Here is a 23,829-nt window from a genome sequence, read left to right on the forward strand (position 1 = left end):
AAAAAAATCTGAAAAAAATGATACAGTTTGATGATCTCTTGTGAATAGCATAAGAAAAGTGAAATGAAAAAAAAAGATACAGATGCGGAAGGCCTGTGAATATTATGAAGAATATTCAACCTTTTTTATTTGATTGCAGCAACAATTAGATGGCTTACCACATTCACAAGAAGCATTCAATCACATGGCCCACGATAGCTTGATCCCAAGTATCTGTTTACTTTTTAGCTTCCCCGGATCAATCGATCTATACAAGTTTAAACAAGAGAAATCAAAACAACATTTTACTAAGAAATTAAAGAAAAAAAAGAAACAAGAGCGCGTAAACTACGGATCACAAACCATGTTTACCTCTTCAGTCCCCTACAATGCTCGGCTCAGTTTCGTTCACGCCTGCATTTTTGGCGAAACAGAAGATGCAGCCAAGAAAAAGAAGATTGAAATAAACAGAAAAATAAAAGATTGACAAAATGGAACGAGTGAGAATAAGTTACATGCAAATATGGAATGGTTGGTTTAAGTGGGATAATTTCGCCCACACGTTCCCATCCGCATATCTTGCATAGCACAATATTCTGTTGCCATTTTTTCCCTTTTTTTTTCCTGCGTTAGAAGCAATGCTTGAGAGTAGGTGCAGGACACACTATTATTAGTCTACCATTTCCCTGCATTTGCATAAACCCATGCTGAGATGAAGTACCTGCATTGTCTAGATTTAAAAGCTGCAAATAGTGTTTTCAAACAGTTTAGGTGGCATATGAGTTTAGTATTGGGGATCTTAATTCCTATTGAAAAAATGACTACATTCCTTTTGCCACCATGATCATGCATGTTTTGCCAACTTTGATGATGCAGGGGTATCCAAATGCAAATGTATTAGTGAATAACTCTGAATATACATATATAGAATGTTAAATTAGTTTGCGCAAATTGAACTCCCAACAGATGGATGCTCTTTTTTATTTGTGTAGCGTCGCTGATTGTCTTAGCTCTTGGCAAGGAACTTATATGTATGAATGCAAACGTACAGGATACCTTACTAATACGAGATCTCTTCCTTGCTACCGGCGGCCTCCGGAACCAGAAAGCTAAGTAAAGCGGCCGGCAAACTGGCGACCTGTCAAAGCTGAGCTAAGCCATCGCTCCTCACGAGTAAAGCTGCTCTGATCACTCGCCTTTCTCTTTCCGCTGCGGCCTTTCGGTTGCTTCCTTCCCAAGGATGGCATTCCATGGCTGCTTATTGCCTCTCCCGGAACGCCGCCGCCGCCGCCGACGACGAAGTGAATCCCACCCAGAGTACCTTGGACACAGCAACTTTGTGTAGTTGTGTGTGTGTGAGAGAGGAGAGATGGTGACGACTGACTGGGGGCCGATCATCGTGGCGGTGGTGCTGTTCATCCTGCTGTCGCCGGGGTTCCTGTTCCAGCTGCCGGCGAGGTTCAGGGTGGTGGAGTTCGGCAACATGGGCACCAGCGCGCTCTCCATCCTCGTCCACACCATCCTCTACTTCTGCATCCTCACCATCGTCGTCGTCGCCATCGGCGTCCATGTCTACTCCACCAAACCCGACCCCGTAGAGTAAATTAAATTTAGATTATTCCATTTCCATGTGTTTAATTTCTCCAGTGCTGGTGTAATATAATGGGCCTAATGGCGGTGGTGTTTCTTTTTTGCTCCATATGTATCTTTTGTAGTAGAATAAGGTAACATACATATATACACACAGTTATTGCTATATACAATGTTTTTTCATGCTGTACTAGATCAACAATGGAGAGAAATAAAGATGGTAAAGAACCTCTGGGCATTCTTTCTGTTTATTTCTCGAGCTGCTTCTGGCTGATTTATATGCTTCTTCTTGTTCTTTTCCTCTCAGGATTGAGCTGTATGGGATTTTTTTGGATAATGGAAAGCGTTGCGGGCCGATTTTGCCATCGGTAGATTCAGTTTTATATCTAGCCATGTTTAGTTTCAAAAAAATTTCCTACAGTACTCATCACATCAAATCTTCGGACATATACATGGAGTATTAAACACAGTTGGAAAAAATAACTAATTACACAGTTTAACTATAAATGACGAGACGAATCTTTTAAATCTAATTAGTCCATGATTGGATATTAATTGTCAAATAATAATGAAAGTGCTACAGTACCGAAACCAAAAAATTTCGCGAACTAAACAAGACCAATTCATTTTCTTTCTCCATGAGGTAACTCTAGAATTGTGTGCTGTAAATGTGTGCTGTAGCTTGCAGTCAGTTTTTACTTGAGCCCATGTGTTCGTACATGTACTGTGTAGCTGAAAGCTTATTCTAGAATATACTAGTCAGTCCAACATGTAAATTTGTTTATGCAATGTTGGTGCTCCACATACTACTGGGCAATATTTGGTTTCTACAGTAGAAAATTCGCGAAAGAGAATCTTGTATTCATGGAGTACTAAATATAGTCTATTTACAAAATCTTTTCATGGATGAATGTAATTTTTCGCGATGAATCTAATGACGGTAATTAATTCATGTAGTCTATTTGTAATTAGACTTTATTTAATACTCTAAATTAGTGGTCAAAGGTGCAAAAAGATTTTGCAAACAAATTTTCACCTCAAACCAATATACGAGAAATCTAGAGGGAAGGAAACTACCAGCTAGTATATGTCGGTCGGTCGGTGTATAAAAGCACTTGCAGTGCAGCTTTGAAAGAACTGATGTGGGTGAATAAAGAGAAAAAGAAGACCAAGGTCCCATTTAGTTGCTACATGTAAAGTTTTAACATTTGAAATATTAAATATAAACTAATTACATCATCTCATAATTTACAAGCAAACTATGCAATTAGTTTTTTATTTCGTCTAGATTTAATACTTTATACATGTAAGATTCTCATTCAATATAATAGTTTTGGAATTTTAATTTTGCATCAAAGCAATGCTCCTCTGTTCTGTGTTCCTTGTACTGAAACCCTCCAGCATCTGGAAAGGTGCTCGGTAGCACCAACATGTATAATTTCAGATGATGAGTTCATATATGAGTTAGGAGACAGGTAATTTATTATACAGTTTCTATATATTGATCAATTATCTGATCCAATACACACAAGCACGAGCTTCTTTAATTCTTTCCCCGTTTATTTACCCCATCATCACACGATGGCGCATGTGTTTGGGTTCTCCTCGGTGAACGCCTCCGCCGGATAGCGTGGGCACCCGTACACGTCACGCCCGCCGGCGTACGCGTACGGCGGCGGCGGCGGGTAGTACGGCCGCGGATGATACTGGTACTGGTAGGAGTAGCACGGGTGCGCGTAAGGATAGCAGGGCGGGTAGGAGTAGGAGTAGGAGTAGCAGTACGGGGCGGCGTTGTCGAGCGCCACCTCCGGCGCCACCGTGACGACGCCGGCCGGGAGCGGGACGGTGAACAGGCGGTCGTCCTTCTTGCGGCTCTCCAGCACGACCCCGTCGCCGCCGCCGGCGTCCTCCTCCGCTGCTCTGCCGTGGCTTCCTTCCTGCTCCTCGGCGCCGCCGCCACCCCCGCTTGGTTTCTCTGCTCTGGGGTTCTTGTCCTCCTCCTCTGCTCCTCCTCCTCTCTTCTCCTCCTCCTTGTTCCCCTTCTCTTCCCCATCCTTCTTCTCTCCCGTGTTCTTAGCGGCGGGTTCGTGTTTCTTGCTCTCCTCACCTGCCACCGGCGGCGGCTCCAGCGGCTCCGCCCTGAAGATGGCGGCTTTCCTCCCCGTGCGGCTGTGGATGAGGCCGACCAGCGCCGCCGGCTCCACCGCCCCCTTCACCATCATCTGCGAGGACTTCAGGTGCGGTACCGCGTCCTCAACGCCTGATCGATCAACCAGCCAAAATGAAACCATCAGCAGCTCGCAGCAGTTGTCCTGATCCTGATGATGATCTCATATGATCAGCAGATTTATTGATTTATAAATCTCATCAGTACCTTTGATTCCAAGTACCCTCCGCTTGATCTCCTCGCAGCAGGCGTCGCAGTGCAGGTTGATCCTCAGCACCACCACCATTTTCTGGGCATGGAACAAACTAAAAGTTACTCAAAGGTTAAATAACTGAGAGTTTTTTTTGCTCCTTGTCAACTGATTACTCGTAAATAATTTGTTTAGAAGGCCACATAATTTTAGTTAATTAGATTTTCGGAACGATACCGTGTCAATTTCCGGCAGATCGTTGGTCGCGTCCTTATTGTTCCCACCACCGTCTTTCTTCTTGGTCTTTTCACCCTTCGCCGGCACCGGCGCCGGCGGCGGCAGCTTGTCCGGCGCCGGGCTCAGCAGCACGGCCTTCCTCCCGGTCCTCCGCTCCACGACCCTCACAGCCCCCGCCGCGTTCTCCGCCGCCTTGGGCCCTCGCACCACCACCCTGTCGGTCGTGCTATCCACGATCACCTCTCCAACCCCTGCGATCCACACCTCGACGGTAAGAAATAAATGGAAGCGAGGAATAGGATCGCCGGAAACAGTAAAAACTTGGTGAGTCGTCGATCGCCCGGCCGTTACTTTTTTCCCCCAACTGAATGATGTATTACCGTCGAGGCGCTGCAGGGAGCGGCGCAGCTTCCGGGCGCAGCCGACGCAGTGCACCGGCGCGCTGATCACCACCTCCTCCCCGGCCGCCGCCGCCGGCGGCACGTCGCCGCCGGCCTTCCCGGGCGCCTTGGGAGCGCCGCCGTCACCGCCCTCCGGCTTCGTCCCCTGCGCATACGTTCCGTCGCGGCGGCCGGTCGCCGGCGACACGAGAAATCAAACCAGTGGAAATGCATGTTACGAATGAATTCAGGAGGAAATTAAATCTTGCATCAACAAAGAAGATAACTCTCTCTCTCTCTCTCTCTCTGTGCTAGCTTAGCTGACCGTACCTTAGCCATCAGCCGGCGTTGTTGCACGTGCTTGACACGCTCCCTTCGGACGGCAGAGGCTCTGGATATACATATACGTATATGTAATGTATATATAGCATAGGCGACCGTGGGCGTCGCGCGGGTGTGTCCACCACCGTGAGTTTGTTGTAGGAGTCGCCGTGGAGGGCGCCGGGCGCGCCACGTCCGGGGCGCCGCGCATGCGGCATGCCTGCGAGGCTGGGCTGCGCGGCGGTTGCCTGCCTCTGCCTGGGCCTTGCTCCGCTGGAAACCAACGCAGGCCTGCCTGCGTAGGTGGGCGCCGCTTTGGCTGCACCCGCGCCGGCTTGCCAGAGAGACGCTGACCCAAGGGGGACCACCGGCTACCGCTGGACGTTCGCTAGCTAGCTCGTCCGTGCGTAGGTGCACAGCACAGGTGCAGGGAAATACGGCATTGCCTTTTTTTTCCCCTTCCTTTCAGTGATCTCTCTTCTACTATGTCAGTGCTCCTGAACAAGTCAGGCGGAGGCTGGTCCTGACTACTGTGAGAGCAAGCTAACTCTTTGCATATTGATCTAATGACTCAGATTGAAGTTTTTATAGTTTGAACGAAGAAGTTGATTTGCACCTGATACATTCTTCTAATTACTTAGGCACAAATTAAACGGTTAAAAAGGGCAGCCGGTGCATGGCTTCCTTGCCCTCAAGGGAAGAATGTGCTCCGACTCATCATTAGATAGCGTATGCATTAAGATTAGTGTGTTATTGTATCGAGGCAATAATTTAATGTCGCTCTTCATTCTAATACTACAAGGACAAATTTTAGCTTACTTTTTTTTAGAAAATTAGCAGTCGAATCTATCTACCTAAAAAAAAGCTTTTGCAAACCGTAAGTCATTTCAGATGTTATATTTGTCTAAGCCATTTATAAATCCATCGAGTCTAAGTCCAATAAGTACCTACCCATGTCCTACCTTTTTAACTGTGTTCCTACTGTCCTGGTGCCGCCTTTCATTGTTTTGGTCTCTCAAGACCTTTTACCCCACAGCAAACGCTCCCCACATGTATGGGTGGACATTCGGGTTACCCGAAAATTTCGGGTCGGATAATTCGGGTTTTGCAAATTTCGGGTTTTGAAAATTGTTATCCGAAATTTGTCAGAAATAATACAAACCCGACATTTCGGGTATCCGAAAATTCGGGTTCGGGTAACCCCGAACTACCCGATTTCAGAAAACGTCTCCATGGCACGAGTCGGGAGGCGAGGAGGTGACGCGAAGACCGGCGGCAGGCGGGGGCGGGGGCGGCGGCGGTAGCTCGGCCACGCCCTACAACAGGAGTAGGGCCGACGTGGGTCGGGAGGCGAGGACGGCCGGCGGTGGCGCCGGCACCAACTGCATTGGCGGGGATGGGGATGGGGGCGGGGGCGTCAGGGGCGAGGAGGCGAGGAGGCGAAGGTGCGACACAGAGTCGAGACTCGAGAGGGGCAGCGGGTGGCCGCGGCGGCAGCCAGGGTGGGGGCGGTGGGATGCGAGGAGTTTGCCGGTCTGGGGGCTGAGGCGCTGGGGGGTTCTGGGCTTGGGGCACTAGGGTTAGGGATGGGCTGGTGGGCTGGGCCAACAATGAACAAACAGACTTGGATGGGCTATTTTTCGGGTTGTTTGGGTATTTCAGGTATCATGGCCCAATACCCGAATTACCCGCACTAATTTCTGGTATCGTGGGCTGGAACCCGGATTAGAGTTCGGGTTTTCGGGTTCGGGCTCGAGTTTTTCGGGTTCGGTCTTCAAGTTTCGGGTTTTTTACCTAGCCATACCCACATGACATCAACCTGCCATTGCACCAAGTGCCATCCATCAAGTACCATAATGTAAATAACATCAAATTCAGAAATTCGTAGCAACAAAGTTTTAGATCTCGTCAGAAGTGACAATTTTTTACACACTTCACTTGAAACGAGAAGAACTATATTTTGTTTCCTTGGAACAAGACTTTGAACAACAAGTACTTTATTAAAAAGCAGTTAGCGTGACACAAATTTGAGGTCCTATCAAGCAGTTAGCGTGACACAAATTTGAGGTCCTATCAACCCGTGCTCCTGCACGGGCTAATTAAAATTAATTGAGAAATAAGACTTCTAGCTAATAATTATAATTATCTATCTGACACCCTCTTTCATCTATTGGATATTCTAGCACATACTATAAAATACATATTTATCATTATCTAGTTGCAATGGATTTTATTTTCTATCACACCTCTATGTACGTTTGATATATATTAATTAGACCATTTATTTGTGAAATGGTATTTGATTCTCTTCCATCATACATGAATACATGACGAGACATATCAAGAGTAGTATTTTTATACAAATAATAACATGTAACAATCAAAATAGTAATTTAGAATTTTATATCAATATATTTTAATATTTAGATACAAAAGGCTAAAGCAGGTTTTGGGTTCCAACTAAAGTCTGTTTGGATCCAAATTAAGTTACTAAACTTTAGAGTAGCTTATTAAGTCCCTAAATTAAGCAACTGCGACTTGTTTTCGTTTGCATTTGTTTTAGCCAGCTCTTGCGGCGCTGGGTAGAGGTCTAGAGGAGCATATATACTGCTGGCATCCAAGGTTAGGTTTCTGAGCCAGGTGAGATGACGTACGTATACATACCAATAAGCAGCAACAGTACGTAACCGGACGCGCACCGGCGTTGGGCTAGGGCCACGCTAATTTACGGTCAACCGTACGGGAGGAGTCCGTACGGTCGATTTTCCGACAGCTACTTTTTTTTGTTTTTAGAAACTTTTTTGTTGTTTTCTGAGAAAATAAATTCAGACATTTTTTTATGAGTCAAATAATTTTTCAAGTTAAAATTTGGTGGGTAGAAAAAATTTCAAGAAACAAAATTGGTGAGATAACAAATATTTTACGAGAAAAATTTTGACTGATAGAAATTTATCAAATGGAAGAAACAAAAAATGTACATCCAAATAAAAAAACTCGGCTAATATTTTTTTTTAAAAAAAATTGTATGCAAAAAACAAAAAAAAAAGAAAAAAAATACTCGACGGAGCTCGCTGCTGCCGCCGGGGGCGAGCGCTCGAGGCGAGGTTCCCGCAACCGCCGCCGCTGCGCCTCCCCGGGAAGCCCGCCGCCGCCGCGCCTCCCTCGGAGGCTCGCCGCAGCCGCCGCGCCGCTCCCCGCCTCCGTGCCACGCCTCTCTGCCGCACTGCTCCTTGAGGGGTGGAGCCCGACGCCGCGCCGCACCTCCATGCCGCCAGCCTGCCGCGCAGCTCGCCGGACGGAGGCTCTGCCTGTCGGGATCTAGAGGAAAGGAAAGGGGATCTAGAGGAAAGCAAAGGAGAGAGAAGACAGGAAAGGGAAACGGCGAGAGAGAAGCGCCAGGGGAAAAGACGAGGGGCGACATAATCACATGCTTGTGGGGCCGAGGCGTCGACCGCAAGGAGGCGTTCATCCGGTCAACCGCAAAAACAATATTGCGGTTGGGCTACCCGCAAGGGAGGGAGCGAGGGATGGAAAGGGTCCGGGTCGCTCAGCCGGATTATTCAGGATTTCATTCATCCAACGGGCTTATAAAATTATTTTATACCATGAACACTACAGATCACGCTAGCTCTTGAAAAGGAGATCAGCTCGCTCATTTTCTGATGCATCTTCCTCTCACGGTCCATCTCCAAAGCTCCTGGATGAGCACTTATCTTTCTTCTCTCTTGCTAGCTTAGAGCTAGTTCTCTTGGAGAGTGGGGAGGGAGGGAGAGAGAGAGTAGGGTTAGGGTTTTGATTTTGGTTGAGTTATATAGTCTTCTCAATAACCGGGCTCATATGGGTTTCAATTGGGCTCAGTCTATTAATCGAGGGGGGTCTTTATAAGTTGACCGCCTCCGAAAATAGGGGTCTTAACTAGGCAGTCTTTTTAATGGTGACCGCCTCGATTAATGCATTTTGCAAGGCGGTTTCTCTAACCACCTTGATTAATAATAAATGATGGGCATTAATCAAGGCGGTTGAAAATTATGCCCGCCTCGGAGTGGTTTTCAAAAGATCGCGATTAATGCTTTTTTTTAGTAGTGTGACTATTTCACTCGTCTCGCGCGATTGACTTCTCATTACCAATGCGGTAAGATGAATAAAAACTGTCACGAGAATCCTCTTCCTTCTCCCAACCGTCCATTCCCTATGGATATGTACCACTAGGTACAATAAATCCTCATTCTTTGACAAGTTGTGCTGGTTTGCCTTCTTCAAGGACGTGGCGTGGCACGTCCATCTCCAAGCGACAGCAGCAAGCTCGGCGGCGGGGTTAAATGGCTTCACTGACCCGGCGATTTCAGCTACTACTACGTACAAGTGCAACATGTTGCTGGCCCGCTCGACGCACTCTGCCAGTGAGGATCGGAGGCGCGGCGACGGGTCCCTCCCTCTCCCCATCTCCATCAATTGGCGCAGAAAGAGCTGTAGCACAGGCCTCAGTTTGGTCAAGTCCCAAGGCGCCTGTCGCTCCTGCTGGGCATTCACCAGGTGTTGGAGATCGAGCCACTACGCCATCCAAGGGGCCAAGGACAACCGGGGCCTGGTGGACCTGTCGGAGCAGGAGCTCGTCGACTGCGACACTCATAGCAACGATTGCAAAGACGGCGAAGTCGACTATGCCTTCCACTACATCATCGCCAAGAAGCAGGGCCTTCGTCAACCTCCTACCCATATACACGAGTGGCGGACGCAGCCTAGAAATTTTGGGGGGACTCATTCGCAGCCTCCGCCCTTTTTTTTCTTCTTTTCCTCCTCCTCCTCTCTTTTCTTCTTCCTCTCCTTGATTCATGTCAAAAATTTGCTGGGAGGCTTAGTGTGGAATCCATGGGTATTAGGTCGGTAGCTAGGTGTGGAGGGGGGGGGGGGGGGGGGGGGGGGCTCCTGCCCCCTGTTCAGGGGGGCTCCCCCCCTACATGGCAATGAATGGCACATGGTAGGCCGCCGACAAACTGTGCATGGATCTCCTCCTCTACAGGTACAAGATGGTGCCCGCTAACGACGAGTTTCAGATGTTGCAGGCCGTTACCACACGACTGGTGTACGTCAATCACTATCGGACCGGACAACCTCCACTTCAAAAACTACGACGGCAGCATCTACTTGTGGCCATGAGGAGTGGCGAATGATCATGCCATCCTGCTCGTCGGCTACGGAGAACATTGGGGGACGATGGCTACATGCACCTCAACCGCGATCGCGGGAACAGCGCCCGCGACATTCTCAGCGTGGGAGGATTATATTCTACCCCGAGATGGGGCTTTGACTGTTCGTGCTCGTGCTTTAGCAACTAGCAGTGTGCTTTGACTTTCTGATACTCTGATTGTGTCATGGATCGATCGTTTAATTTCAGTGCTTGAGTGTTTAGTTTCTTCTCCCTACGTCTAATTGTGTCATGGATGTTCGTTTAATATAATTTTGCAGCTTGATCGGCTGTGATTTCTTGCAGCGCTGCTAGCTTGCTGCATAGTTTGAGTCTGCATTCAAGAGTCCAAAATTTAATAGGCCAACAGCTGCAGCAACATTCACAACCGAACGCGCACCTGGAGCTTTTGTGAAACCGTGTGCACAAACAGTGAGGGAAAAAGATCACAAGTTTTAGTGCAGGACTACCTGAATAAAAGCCTAGCGAAGGCTTGACGCCTAACGAAGATTGTGGTAGTGCATAAGGAAGAAATATTGCAAAGAAATGAGGTGCGCTCTGATGCTGTTAACGAACTGGAGTTTAGCAGCATGACCTAGGCATCTTATGAATGATGCCAGTCCGGACATTGATGATTTGTTCAGGACACCATCACTCCAACATCTGTCCACTGAATAATTTAATGAAGAATTAGAAAGGATGGTGACTAAGAAACTCCACTAATGTGCAAGCACAAACAATCCATTACCATATCTTAATTTGTTCGAATATATAAATAATCTTACTATTACTATAATTGGAGGCTCTTTTCAAGCCTCCATGTGAAGCCACCTAGGATCTTAAGTGGACACTCTATAAAAATAGAGAAATCATAGAAATTCTCACGAAAATCAGAAACATCATGCCATCAATCTGATAACTCTAATTATAATAACCATTGGATTTGTCATCTTTCCTACTAAATTATCCACCTCTGCCATTACAAAATAGACTAAAATAACCTCCTAAATATGTATCTAAATTACCCACCTCTACCATTATAAAAGAATCTAAAGTAACCCCCTAATCTTCATATAAATTACCCACTTATGTCATTATAAAAATAATATAAATAACCCTCTAAATTTTCATATAAATTATCCAATTATGTCATCATTAAAAGTTAAACCCCTAATAAAAAAATTAAATTATATAGTTATAGTAAAATATTAAAGTGCACCAACATAAAATTATAAATTACTATTCCTATGATTGTTAATATATTATTTATGTTATTATTTATATACCGGATGGTGTGAAGAAAGTAGCTGGTGAATTTGTACATATGCTAAAATACTACGCACGATATTGTTACCCTATATTCATGTATGATGGAAGAGATAAAAAATACCAATTCACAAATAAATGATTCAACTAAATATATAACAAACATACATGGAGGTGTGATGCAAAATAAAATCTATACTAGATAATGATAAATATGTATTTTAGAGCATGTGTTAGAATATTCAGTAGATGTAGAGAGGGTGTGAGATAGATAATTATAATTATTAGCTATAAACTTTATTTTTATATGAATTCTAATTAGTCCGTGTAGGAGCACGGGTTGATATGCTAGTACCTTAAATCTTAGAGGGATTATATTTTGCTAGCAATAAATGGTTGCATAGAAGTACATATACCAAAGACCAACCGGACATGCTCCATTTATATGTACCCTCATAGCAATAATAGGATATAGTATATAAGTTCATGGCCCGTGAATTGATAAAGATTATAGTCAAATTTCTAGGAACTTTTATGTTGCATAGGAGTTTTTCTTATTAATTGCATCTTGTTCTTAGTTTAATTTATATTTTGGTTTATATTATCTTCGACATTTGCTCACTATGGACTATGTTGGAATGTCGTCATCATTACCTATCATCAATGAAGTTACAATGTCTAACATCTCGTTTTGATTTTTTTTTGGCCCAATAGAACTACTGCAAAAGGTGTATCTGGAAGACACATGGCAGGCCACCACATCACCACAGAAACCGCAATGTATTCATTGGTCAAGATACGGACATTTAAGCAATTGTACAACACCTGGTGGATGAGACAACTTAATGACTGAAAATCTATCTGCAAACACAAACGAACTACTGAAAAAAAATCACTATTGTGTTAGATTTAGTCCCACATCGGAAGTTGATGGTGGGGGAGCCCAACATATAAGGTGGGGCAGTTCTCACCCATCAGACTAGTCTTTTGGGTTGAGTTAGGCCCAAGGCCTTGGTTGGTTGGGCTCCGATGGATGTAGACCTGGTCGGGCGCCGGCTCGTGGGCATAGCGAGCCGGGCCGGTTTCCGCTGCGCACTCTAACAAGTGGTACGTCTCCGGAGAGTTGGACTCGGGGTCTGATAGAACGTATAGAACGTCTTCCGGAAGATCACATGTGCTATATGTGATGGAAGAGTTGGGCCCAATGTGTGATGGCTCCGTGAGTGACAAGTCTTTTGGAGGTGGCTGGAGAGTTGGACACGGAGGAGATAGAGTTGGGCCCGATGTGTGATGGCTCCGTGAGTGACAAGTCTTTTGGAGGTGGCTGGAGAGTTGGACATATGTGACGGAGGAGATAGAGTTGGGCCCGATGTGTGATGGCTCCGTGAGTGACAAGTCTTCTGGAGGTGGCTGGAGAGTTGGACATATGTGACGGAGGAGATTGTTAGATTTAGTCCCACATCGAAAGTTGATGGTGGGGTCTTCTGGAGGTGGCTGGAGAGTTGGACATATGTGACGGAGGAGATTGTTAGATTTAGTCCCACATCGAAAGTTGATGTAAGATCACATGTGCTATATGTGATGGAAGAGTTGGGCCCGATGTGTGATGGCTCCGTGAGTGACAAGTCTTTTGGAGGTGGCTGGAGAGTTGGACATATGTGACGGAGGAGATAGAGTTGGACCCGATGTGTGATGGCTCCGTGAGTGACAAGTCTTCTGGAGGTGGCTGGAGAGTTGGACATATGTGACGGAGGAGATTGTTAGATTTAGTCCCACATCGAAAGTTGATGGTGGGGTCTTCTGGAGGTGGCTGGAGAGTTGGACATATGTGACGGAGAAGATTGTTAGATTTAGTCCCACATCGAAAGTTGATGGTGGGGGAGCCCAACATATAAGGTGGGGCAGTCCTCATTTATCAAATTAGTCTTTTGGGTTGAGTTAGACCGTTGATTGGGCTGTGGACCGGCAGGACTCGGACGGGGGCAGGGGGGCACGGTGAGCGCACATGTACGATGAGGATGAGGAGGTTGTGGTAGATTATTATTAGAATTGGAAGTGCAAACGTATGCATGCATGTGGAATTTTTTGTTCGGTCAGACCTGCCTTGCGTGGAACTTGTTTCTCGTGACGTGATACATGATGGGCCCACTTGTGCAAGAGTCGGATCAGGTTTTATTGGCAAAAGTAAAACGGACTCCGATCAAGATGCTAATTCCTACTGAACAAGGAAAGGGAAAGCTACAGGGAGCCGATGTGGACTCGGTGCTGTCGAGGTTTTTTCTCTCCATATATATAAGACACAAGAGTCTACAATAGATTGCAAGTAGAAGCAATCAAGCTGTTTGCTAACTGAAGCGTACGCGGTTGAAGGCAAACAAGAGGCGGCGGCCCTCTCGGACGGGTCGGCAATGTCGTGTGCGACGGCGTGAAGGTTGACAGGTTCTTGAGCGGCGTGGCTGTGCACAGGCGGTGTACGGCGGCGGCGACACACAGGCAGCAGCACGCGCAGGTGGCGTGTGTGAAGTGTGTGCATGCTGCAAGGCGGCGGAGTCGGCCTCGTCGGACTGTTCTAAGTGAGCAGCAAAGGGAGACGACTCAAGTCCGATACATAGAGGTTCGAGCATGTATGACTTCAAGATGGCGTGCATATTCGCTAAGGTGGAGTTTGTTAGATATGTGTCGAATATGTGTACAGTTTAATTACGACTGGACTTGAGTTGTAATTTGGTAGGTTAGGGATAGAGTTTGGGTCGTACTTTATATCCCTAGGGCCCATAAATATGAGGGCACTACCGTGTAACCGTGAGACGACTTGGCGGTTGGCGTGGATGGCGGCGTGACCGTGGAGGTGCCCGGATGCCGGTGTAGCTGCTGTTTATAGGGGAGGAACGTCCGTAGTCATGCCCCGAGGATGTAGACACATCGCCGAACCTCGTTAAAAACATCGTGGCTCGGTGTCATTCTCGGTTGTGTGATCTTGTGAGTTAGTTCTGCGTTCTTGGGTTATCGCTTCCACGCTATTATTCTAACAAGTGGTATCAGAGCCGAAGGTTGGAAAAATCTGGAATATCTCCGGGGTCATATGGTGACGGGGGAGCCCGTGAACGTCTCCGGATGGTCGCACGGGTTGTGTGTGGCTGGAGAGTTGGACTCGGGGTCTGGTAGAACGTTTTCCGGGAGATCACATGGGTTATATGTGATGGAAGAGTTGGGCCCGATGTGTGACGAGGGAGATTGTTAGATTTAGTCCCGCATCGGAAGTTGATGGTGGGGGAGCCCAACATATAAAGTGGGGCAGTCCTCACCCATCAGACTAGTCTTTTGGGTTGAGTTAGGCCCAAGGCCTTGGTTGGTTGGGCTCCGGTGGACCTAGACCTGGTAGGGTACCGGCTCGTGGGTATAGCGCGTCGGGCCGGTTTCCGCTGCGCATTCTATCATATTGTATGATCCTAGATCAGGTAGAATTTCGATTTCATTCCGGACTTCCTTTGGAGAGCTTCACACGACCATTACAAAGCCGCTCATTACCATTTTCGCTGAATGAGTACCCTTTGATGTCATGTTAAGGTGCCTCATGAGGATGTAAATAGAAGATTCTTTTATGTCTTTACTCCTATCTCTAATACTGCTCTGTTAGAAACAATCATTACATTCTTTATAATCGGAATTCTAATCGGAGACAGAACAAATTAATCAAAATTCCAATCGAGACACAAACAATCAATATCTCGCACAATTACATCACGACCTGTACATGAAGTAAACAAACATAAATTTAATAGCACATTACATAGATATATTATATTACCCATAGTAGTGCACGAGCATTATGCTAGTAATTCTAACAACCAAAACTATCTATAGGCAAATTTACCGGCTTATCATTTTGCCGCCCCATCCATGACCAAGCACTCACTACTAGAAAACGGGCCTTGGGCACCGGCTGAGAAAGGCCAAAGGCACCGGTTTCCCAACTGGTGCCCCGCAACCGCGACCATTGGCCTCTACTTAAGACACCGGGTTTTTCAACCGGTGTCTTAGGCCTCCATTGGTACCGGTTGGAAATACCAGCCGGTACCAAAGAGGCTGCCACGCTGACGTAAGGTGGCAGCCCCTTTGGTACCGGTTGATATTTCCAACCGGTACCAATGACCTTTTCCCTTTTTTTCCCAAATCCAGTTTTCTTTGTTATATTTTTACTGTTTATTCTTTTATAATTGCAAAACGCACTCAAGCTCTATAGTACTCTACGTTCATTGGTCGTTCGTGTTCGTTTTCAGAGAATATTTGAAACTAACTAAAAGTGAAATGCGAGCATATAATTAAGCTAATTAGATGAACTAATATATTTACAAATTTACAAACATCAAGGCATAATGTTTAAAAATATTTACAAATGTACAAGTCATGTTAGCAGTCTAACTACTAGTCCCCTCAGGAGGTCGACGGAAGTCCTCTATAGATGTGACCGTCGTGGTAGAACTCGCCTCTAGGATCCAAGATCTCGTTCAAAATGAATCCGGCGAGCTGCTCGCACACGGCGTTGATCCGATCAGTAGAGTAACATTCATCCCCCATTTGAGACATCTATCATTTAGGAAAAAAAGATTAACATCATGTGCGTTAGTACAATTATGAAAATATACTAGTGAACGTTTAGACGTACTCTCGTTTCTTCATCAGTAGCCTTCCCGCATGGAGTCATGATGTGCAAGTAGTCGCATACGTAGTACCCGCACCAATCAGTTTTTTGTTGTTGTCTCGCACACTTAAGGAGAAACAAATAAATTACTAAATTTATAGAATAATTTGGGATTATATACTTAACTAGACAAATTTTTATGAAAGAACATACCGGATAATCCATGTTAACGTTCAGTTCGGGCCTCCATTGACCACGTCCTTTGTTATTTTTCACAAATTTTTTCCAAACCCTGTGCTCAAAGTTAAGTTTGATATTCAGGAATTGTTATTCACAGAAAAATGATTTGATTGTGCAAACTGAACTTATCTGTTCAAGGGGTCTATGATATGTTGGATTGCGGACATTGGATTTCTCATTGAGTCAAAGACTATAAGATTGCCGGTCTCTACGGAAAGTATGAGTAAAATCTAATGATAACTGCAGATATAGATAGGATATATATATAAATGTATTAGGCAACTTAGTATTTATTTAGTAATATAACAGAGGATTGAGTCTTGTTTGCAATTAGGGTACAACAATGTTCTGTAGTCCTCCAACATACGCTTCAGATCTCTCGATTCCTTTTCTGTTTCGCAACCTTCCTCAGCTTCGCGCAGCATCTGACCAAGATCATCTTCTACAACGTATCCGTCAGTATCTTCTTCAGGCTCACCCATTGCAGTGTCGTTGAAAAAGGAATTATAATTGGCTGCAAAGTCAGGAATCCTGTCATCCTCTTCTACATTATTATCCAGCACAATTCCTCTTTCGCCATGCTTGATCCAAACATAGTAGTTCGGCATGAAACCACTATTGAACAAGTGACTATGGATGGTTCTTGATGATGAGTAATCCTTCTCATTCTTACAGAATTTGCATAGACAACGAACGAAACCGCCATACTTGTGTTTCTCGACCGCTTCTATAAATTCATGCACGCCATCAATGAACTCCTTTGAACGCCGACCGGCCATGTACATCCATTGCCGACTCATCTAGGTCCACAATACATTTATATACATCATTGTAGTATACAAATAGTTCATTCATACTATAATAAATTTGAATTTAAATATATAATTGATAATGCATATAACTATAATAAATACATACTATTCACTTATCAAATAAATTGATAAAACATATAAATACAATAATTTGATAGTATTCACATATCAAATAAATGGATAACGCATATAACTACAATAAAATGCTACGACTAAAAATAATTATCACATATATAAACTAAATTAAATGATAACTGTTTATAAAAACCAATTGCTAAGTTATGGAGAAAAATAACTAACTTTTTTTAAAAAAAACAAAAAATCGCCTCCCCTCCCCTCACTCAGCTGCCATGAACAGTGAATTCATGGCAGCTTGGAGGGGGGAGGGGTTGGGGTATTTATAGGCGAGGCTCAAAGGCACCGGTTGGTGCTCAACAACCGGTGCCAAACAAAAGGCATAGGCACCGGTTGATGTTACCAACCGGTGCCTTTGTTGTGGGCACGTGGCGGCACCGGGCCATGGCAAAACCCGGTGCCATTGTCCACCCTTTAGGCACCGGTTGGTTCCACCAACTGGTACATATTCCTCCTTGTTCTTTTGGTACCGGTTGGTGGTACTAACCGGTGCCTATATTGGGGTTTTGGTACCGGTTGATTCTTTAACCCAGTACCAAACCCCTTACCTTTGATCGCCGCTGGCCAAAGGTACCAGCTGCTGTTGCAACCGGTACTAATGCGGCCAAGACCTTTGGCCTGTTTTCTAGTAGTTACTATTGACCCGTTAGCTCGTCACTACAGTTTTACCATTACAGTTGGTGAGCTTGATAGTAAAAATAATCCTTGACTGCTAGCCTATCTAATCCTGTGGGGAAAAGGTCCCTAGATCTGGATCAACATATTGTGAAAATCAGTACATAATGCTCAACTAAGAACGCTTAGGTGACCTATTTTGATTATCTCAACCAATTTGCTTTGTATATTTGAAATTACTCCCGGTATTCAATTGGCCTGATTCATTCTAACACGTGGTTTTCTCTATTTTTAGTTGTGATCATATAAGCTACGTTTTGGATCTTAATTCTATGGGAAGTATGTCACATTGCAACCTATGCTAGAAAATAACTTTATGCGACAACTTTTCATATTTCTAACTGTTGAATGTAATAATAAAAAGATTCATAAGGATAACATCATAATATCTGAAAACCAGCAAAAGGTCGCAAATTAAGCAAACTGAGCTGATATTTTGTTGAGAGTCAAACGGACAAACCAAACAATTAGGGATCATTTATGAACTTTTTGCCTCTAGATTCTGTAATGGCTTTGGAAATATCATAGGAAAAAGGTATGGTATTAGAAATAATCTTTTAAAACTAAACAACTTTTAGTATGTGTATTATTTTTGTTGAAATAATTATGACCGACATATTGGCTCAAATTGCAGTTTTTAAGTTATAAGACACCCAAAGAAAAAAATACTTTTGTAGTTTGAATTACAAACTACATCTACTCCCATCTCCACCATTCTCACACCATGAGCAGCGTTGCCCTGCTCACAGTTGTCACGAGCATTTACATGGGAGGATTTTAGGCGTTCTCCAACGCCTCCCCCCAAACCACCCTCCCCCCTGTGTGGGGGGAGCTTTAGAGGGGAGGGTGCCTCCAACGGCACCCCCTAAAGCTCCCCCTACGTAGGGGTGAAGTTGAATCTCCCCCCACGTATAAGGGGAGATTACAACTCCCTCTATACTTTAATCATGTCATTTGTTTATGATAAAAAATTTATTTGAATTTCGTAACTTGATAACAATATGTGTAGCCAGGTTTGTTAATAAAACCAGTACGGGGATACACGTAACACAGATATTCCAGAAAATGTGTAGCCAGGTTTGGTGCATCTAACATGTAGAATAGTCACCTTAGGTGTAACGCCTTTGGCAGGGCAGTTCAGCTATCTGCCTCATTTTGCTCATCCAATTTTCCAAACTCCTCGTCAGGGCAACCGATCAACCACTATCATCTATACCAGGCTGCTCCTGCCGCGAGCCACCATTACGCATAATAATAGCATTAACCCTGCTGCTAATCCCCCTCTGTTTCTTGCATTGCTTCCTCCGTGCTGTAACACAGAGCCAAAATTTTCTTCCAAGTTATTCCAACTCCAAGTGTATCGTTCCATATATAGCCTTTTATTCCCACAATGCAACCGCACCTGCAGTAATGGCGACGATGCCGGCGCAGCGAGCCGCAACGCGCGTCTCCTCCGGCGGCGGCCGGCTCGTGTTCGGCAAGCCTGAGAAGGCCAAGGGCGGGAGACTGCTTGTGAGGAGCTGTGACAATGGCGGCGGCGGCAGGAATGGCAGACGTGTCAGTGTCTCAGTGGAAGCTGTCAACGGCGCTGTCAAGCTGAACGGCGCCGCGGTGGTGGCCGACGTCCGGCAGGTACCCGCGCCACCGCCGCCGCCGTCGTCAGTGGACGACGCCGGCGATGCCTTCCGGCTCGGCAAGTTCGTGGAAGCGAGGCTCGTGTACAGGCAGCAGTTTGTGATCAGGTCCTACGAGATCGGGCCTGACCGGACTGCCACCATGGAGACCATCATGAACCTCCTGCAGGTGCGCAAATCCACACTCAGCCTGAATCCTCGCCATGCATCTCACAGTACATTTGAATTGATTGATGGATCGAACTTGGTTTCGTCAGAAATGTTTGCTGTCTGAACTCTGGCTGTGTTTAGATGAGGGGAAATTGGGGAGAAAAAGTCACATCAGTCACTGTAGCACACTGTAGCACTTTTCGTTTGTTTGTGGTAAATATTGTCCTACCATGACCTAACTAGGCTCAAAAGATTCGTCTCGCAACGTACATCAAAACTATGCAATTAGTTTTTTTTATTTAACTACATTTATTACTCCATACATGAGTTATTTGCTATATTTAATGTTTTGATGTGATAGGAGATGTGATGGATGTGATGGAAAGTTTGGAAATTTTGTGGAACTAAACACGCCCAAAATTAATTGCCCACCGAATCTGCATGTGCAGGAGACAGCGCTGAACCATGTGATGTGCTCCGGGCTTGCCGGCGACGGCTTCGGCGCGACGCGGCAGATGAGCCTCAGGAAGCTCATCTGGGTGGTCACCAGGATCAACATCCAGGTCGACAAGTACAGCAGATGGTATGTAACTACAGAAATTGAACACCGAATAAAATGCAATGGGGTCCTTAAACTAGTGAGGGTATGTCAAGTAGGTCCACGAACTCCGAAAATGCAGATTCGGCCCCCTAATCTATTTAAGTGTGTCACTGGAGGTCCAAAACCCCTTTGACCGGGTCTAACCGCCTACGTGGCTTGCCACGTCGGTCCTACGTGGCATCTCTCTCCCTCTTGCTCCCACCTCTCCCCCTCCCGGCCACGACGGCGCCGCCCCTCCCCTGTTCCGGCCTGCGGCCGTCCTCCAGCGGCGCCGCCCCTGCCCCCCGGCGGCTCCGCTCCCCTCCAGGCGCCGGGCAGCGAGGCTCCGCAGCGACGGGCTAGCGGGCCCTCCTTGCGGCTCGGCGGCCTGCGCGCGCACCATGGCGGCCGGCTACCCTCCTCCCTCCCCATCGCCTCCCTCCCTCTTCTCCATGCTGGCAAGCTCGGCCACGACGGTGGAGACCATGGCCGCAGCGGTGGAGGCCGCGCGAGATCTGAGAGGAGCGGCCGCGGCGGGCCGACCGCGGTGCGGCGCAGCGGAGAGGAGCGGCCGCGGCTGGCCGACCGCGGTGCGGCGCGGCGGAGAGGAGCGGCCTCGGCGGGCACGGAGCTCGCGCGCGCGGATGAGGACGGCAGAGGCAGGCCGCAGAGGTGCGCGCACGGGCGGCCGGCCGGAGCGCCGCGGGCGGTGTGGAGGCGACGACGGCTCGCCCTTCCCCTGCTCCAGCGGTGTCGACATCGGCGCCGTGCGCGCGGTGTGCATCGGCGGCGGCGGCCGCGCCGGCGGCGGACGCGGACGCCATGGCTGCAGCTCTACGCCGGGCACGGAGCTCGCGCGCGCGGATGAGGACGGCGGGGCGGCCGTCCAGCGGCATCCGGGCGTGGGAGGAGGCGGGGAGGAACTGCCGTAGGCGAGCCCCTCCTCCCTCGCCGGCGGGGCGCAGAGCAAGCGGGGGTGGGGGCTCAGAGCTGGCGGCCCAAGACAGCGGGGGTGGTGCTCGGGGGCGGCCAGGGACGGCGGTGGCGGGGGTGGGGTGGTGCTCGACGGCGGCTCGGGACGGCGAGGGTGGGGGCCGCGCTCGGGGGAGGGAGGGGTAGGGAGCTCCGCGGGGCGCGCGCGAGCGCCATGGCCCCGGGCTCGAGCTCGGAGCGCCGCCACCATGGCCCCGCGCCCCGCGGGGCTCCCTCCCCCTCCCTCGCCGGCGGGGCGCCATGGCCACGGGCCCGAGCTCGGAGCGCCGCCGTCGCCGCCGGACCTGCGCGGATCCGGCCGCAGGCCGGAACAGGGGAGGGGCGGCGCCATCGTGGCCGGGAGGGGGAGAGGTGGGAGCAAGAGGGAGAGAGAGGCCACGTAGGACCGACGTGGCAAGCCACGTAGGCGGTCAGACCCGGTCAAAGAGGTTTTGGACCTCCAGTGACACACTTAAATAGATTAGGGGGCCGAATCTGCATTTTAGGAGTTCGTGGACCTACTTGACACACCCTCACTAGTTTAAGGACCCCCAGTGCATTTTACTCTTGAACACCGATCATGGCTGATCGTCATTTCAGGATTAATGTTTACTGATGGGTCTCGTATTTTTCTCTTGCCTGAACATCACAGGGGAGACGTCGTCGAGATCGACACCTGGGTCGCGTCGTCAGGGAAGAACGGCATGCGCCGAGACTGGATCATCCGGGACCGCAACACCAAGAACATGATCGCAGGAGCCACAAGGTAAATCTTGTGGATTTAGTTTGTGTGCAAGTAGCTAGATGTAACAAGCTCTGATGTGATGGACTTATTGTAATTGTGCATCAGCAACTGGGTGATGATGAACCGAGAGACCCGGAGGCTGTCCAAGATCCCCGAGGAGGTCAGGCAGGAGGTGCTTCCCTTCTACCTGGACCGGAGCATCATCGCCGCCGACGCCGATGCCGGCGGCCGCAAGATCGAGAAGCTCACCGACTCCACGGCGCAGCACATACGATCAGGACTAGCTGTAAGAATCACAACATGCTTGTTCAGCTGTTCCAATGTCAGAATCTTCTCAACTCTCTGAACCTGTTCACCTTCAGCCCAGGTGGAGCGACATGGATGTCAACCAGCACGTGAACAACGTCAAGTACATCGGCTGGATCCTCGAGGTTGTTTGCTCGATCGTACTGACAGTCTGCGACAGCCGCAGCTCACACCACCTCTGAAATTCTGAATGACACATGATCCAGTGCTGGCTTCTGAAGACCCGGCCTGAATTTTGATGTGCCTTTGTGCAGAGCGTGCCGCTGGACGTGCTGGAGGACTACCACCTGACGAGCATCACGCTCGACTACCGCCGGGAGTGCCGCCAGTCGCAGCTCCTCGAGTCGCTCACCAGCATGACGACGGCCGAGCCGGCGCCGCCGCTGCCGGCGGCGGCCGGCCGGTGCGGCGGCGACCTGCACAGCACGCATCTGATACGGCAGCAGGACGACGGAGCCGAGATCGTCAGGGCGCGCGCGGAGTGGCGTTGCAAGGAGCATCGAGGGGCGATGAAACAGCCCTGACAAGTAGTGGTTGTGCAGTGGTAAACTCTGTTTTGTACTGAGTATTTGCTTGCGACCATTTCAGGATTTGTGCGTGTTCTTAGGTTGTTCATTCTTTTGCCCCTGCTGGGATGTGAGATCCGCTGTGTGATTGCAAATTTTCGAACTCGGTGAATAAGAGTCAACTTCGCTTGCTGAATATGTAAAGGAAGAGGAAGTTTGATTGAATTTCATAATACTACACTAAGAATTGTAAGAGCTATTAAAATACCGTACACATTTAAGATTCAGTTTCGCATGACTAGGATTCTTTGACATACTACTATACATCGCTTGACTATGTTTTATTTGGTATTTGAAATCGTGTAACTATATTTTGATCAACTTCCCCAAACTGCGTGTTTCATATCCTATCATTGTACGCCAAAACACATTTTTAGGACACATGCAGGAATGATTTGTTCGCGCATGCAGCTATTTTTATTATTTTATTTCTATCGCAAAAATATCATTTATATACTACTTTTTTAACCATGTATACATATTTTATTTGCAGGAAAGAATGATTTGTTCGCGTGTGCCTTTTTTTCATTTTGTAGACAAATTTATTCATCTTATAGACTAAATTATATTTTGTTGACCAATTCATTCATTTTATTGACTAAATTATGCCCGCATAATAATAATTTCTTCCCATATACGCATTTATTTTTCATTTTGTACATTGATTTGTTTGCAGTGATATATAAATGATTTGTTCGCTTTATACAACCATTTATCCATACATAAAATAATTGTTTGCGGTGTTCAATTTCTTTCATTGCATACTATTATTATTTTTAGAATACACAGTACAACGCAGACGCTCACAATGCACGTACACTCACACCTCTATGAACATCTTCGAAGACTGAGCCGGCAAATCCTCGAGATTGACGAAGTCACCACAAGCGCCTCACTGAATGCGTCGAACCCAGGACCTCAAGTGCTACTGAGGTACTTATAACCACTAGACTAGAGGCCATTTTGCATTGCATACTATTATTTTGTCGTCATGCTTTATATTTTTGTTCGTGCTAAACACTAATTTGTTCCAGTCTTTGCAGTAATAAAATAATTA

At 47.1% G+C, this 23,829-nt stretch overlaps 3 protein-coding genes across 3 annotated transcripts; 2 read left to right on the forward strand and 1 right to left on the reverse strand.

Moving 5' to 3' along the window:
- The first annotated feature begins 1,153 nt into the window (after positions 1 to 1,153).
- Positions 1,154 to 1,820, forward strand: LOC120695945. The gene has a single exon (XM_039979141.1). The coding sequence runs from the start codon at positions 1,349 to 1,351 to the stop codon at positions 1,580 to 1,582; it is 234 nt and encodes a 77-aa protein (XP_039835075.1). The 5' UTR covers positions 1,154 to 1,348; the 3' UTR covers positions 1,583 to 1,820.
- A 1,209-nt stretch (positions 1,821 to 3,029) lies between these two features.
- LOC120695946 (heavy metal-associated isoprenylated plant protein 7-like) lies at positions 3,030 to 4,900 on the reverse strand. The gene is made up of 4 exons (XM_039979142.1): positions 4,544 to 4,900; positions 4,164 to 4,414; positions 3,944 to 4,025; positions 3,030 to 3,829 (listed from the first exon to the last, which is right to left on the reverse strand). The coding sequence occupies exons 3-4, from the start codon at positions 4,020 to 4,022 to the stop codon at positions 3,144 to 3,146; spliced, it is 765 nt and encodes a 254-aa protein (XP_039835076.1). The 5' UTR covers positions 4,023 to 4,025; positions 4,164 to 4,414; positions 4,544 to 4,900; the 3' UTR covers positions 3,030 to 3,143.
- Positions 4,901 to 19,020: 14,120 nt separating this feature from the next.
- Positions 19,021 to 22,959, forward strand: LOC120668927 (palmitoyl-acyl carrier protein thioesterase, chloroplastic-like). The gene is made up of 6 exons (XM_039948740.1): positions 19,021 to 19,622; positions 20,053 to 20,186; positions 21,808 to 21,921; positions 22,006 to 22,186; positions 22,263 to 22,331; positions 22,461 to 22,959. Exons 1-6 carry the CDS (start codon positions 19,230 to 19,232, stop codon positions 22,728 to 22,730), a joined length of 1,161 nt encoding a protein of 386 aa, XP_039804674.1. The 5' UTR covers positions 19,021 to 19,229; the 3' UTR covers positions 22,731 to 22,959.
- Positions 22,960 to 23,829: the final 870 nt, after the last annotated feature.

This window comes from Panicum virgatum, chromosome 2K (assembly GCF_016808335.1).
Source record: "Panicum virgatum strain AP13 chromosome 2K, P.virgatum_v5, whole genome shotgun sequence".
NCBI classification, from domain to species: Eukaryota; Viridiplantae; Streptophyta; class Magnoliopsida; order Poales; family Poaceae; genus Panicum; species Panicum virgatum.

What these genes read in the sequence shown, in the direction of transcription:
- LOC120695945 (XM_039979141.1), top strand. Translation starts at nt 1,349, where the DNA reads ATGGTGACGACTGACTGGGGGCCGATCATCGTGGCGGTGGTGCTGTTC.
- LOC120695946 (XM_039979142.1), bottom strand. Translation starts at nt 4,022, where the DNA reads ATGGTGGTGGTGCTGAGGATCAACCTGCACTGCGACGCCTGCTGCGAG. An exon ending in GAGGGTACTTGGAATCAAAG is followed by an intron (nt 3,830 to 3,943) that starts GTACTGATGAGA and finishes TTGATCGATCAG; the next exon opens with GCGTTGAGGACGCGGTACCG.
- LOC120668927 (XM_039948740.1), top strand. Translation starts at nt 19,230, where the DNA reads ATGGCGACGATGCCGGCGCAGCGAGCCGCAACGCGCGTCTCCTCCGGC. An exon ending in GTCGACAAGTACAGCAGATG is followed by an intron (nt 20,187 to 21,807) that starts GTATGTAACTAC and finishes TGAACATCACAG; the next exon opens with GGGAGACGTCGTCGAGATCG. An exon ending in ACATCGGCTGGATCCTCGAG is followed by an intron (nt 22,332 to 22,460) that starts GTTGTTTGCTCG and finishes GCCTTTGTGCAG; the next exon opens with AGCGTGCCGCTGGACGTGCT.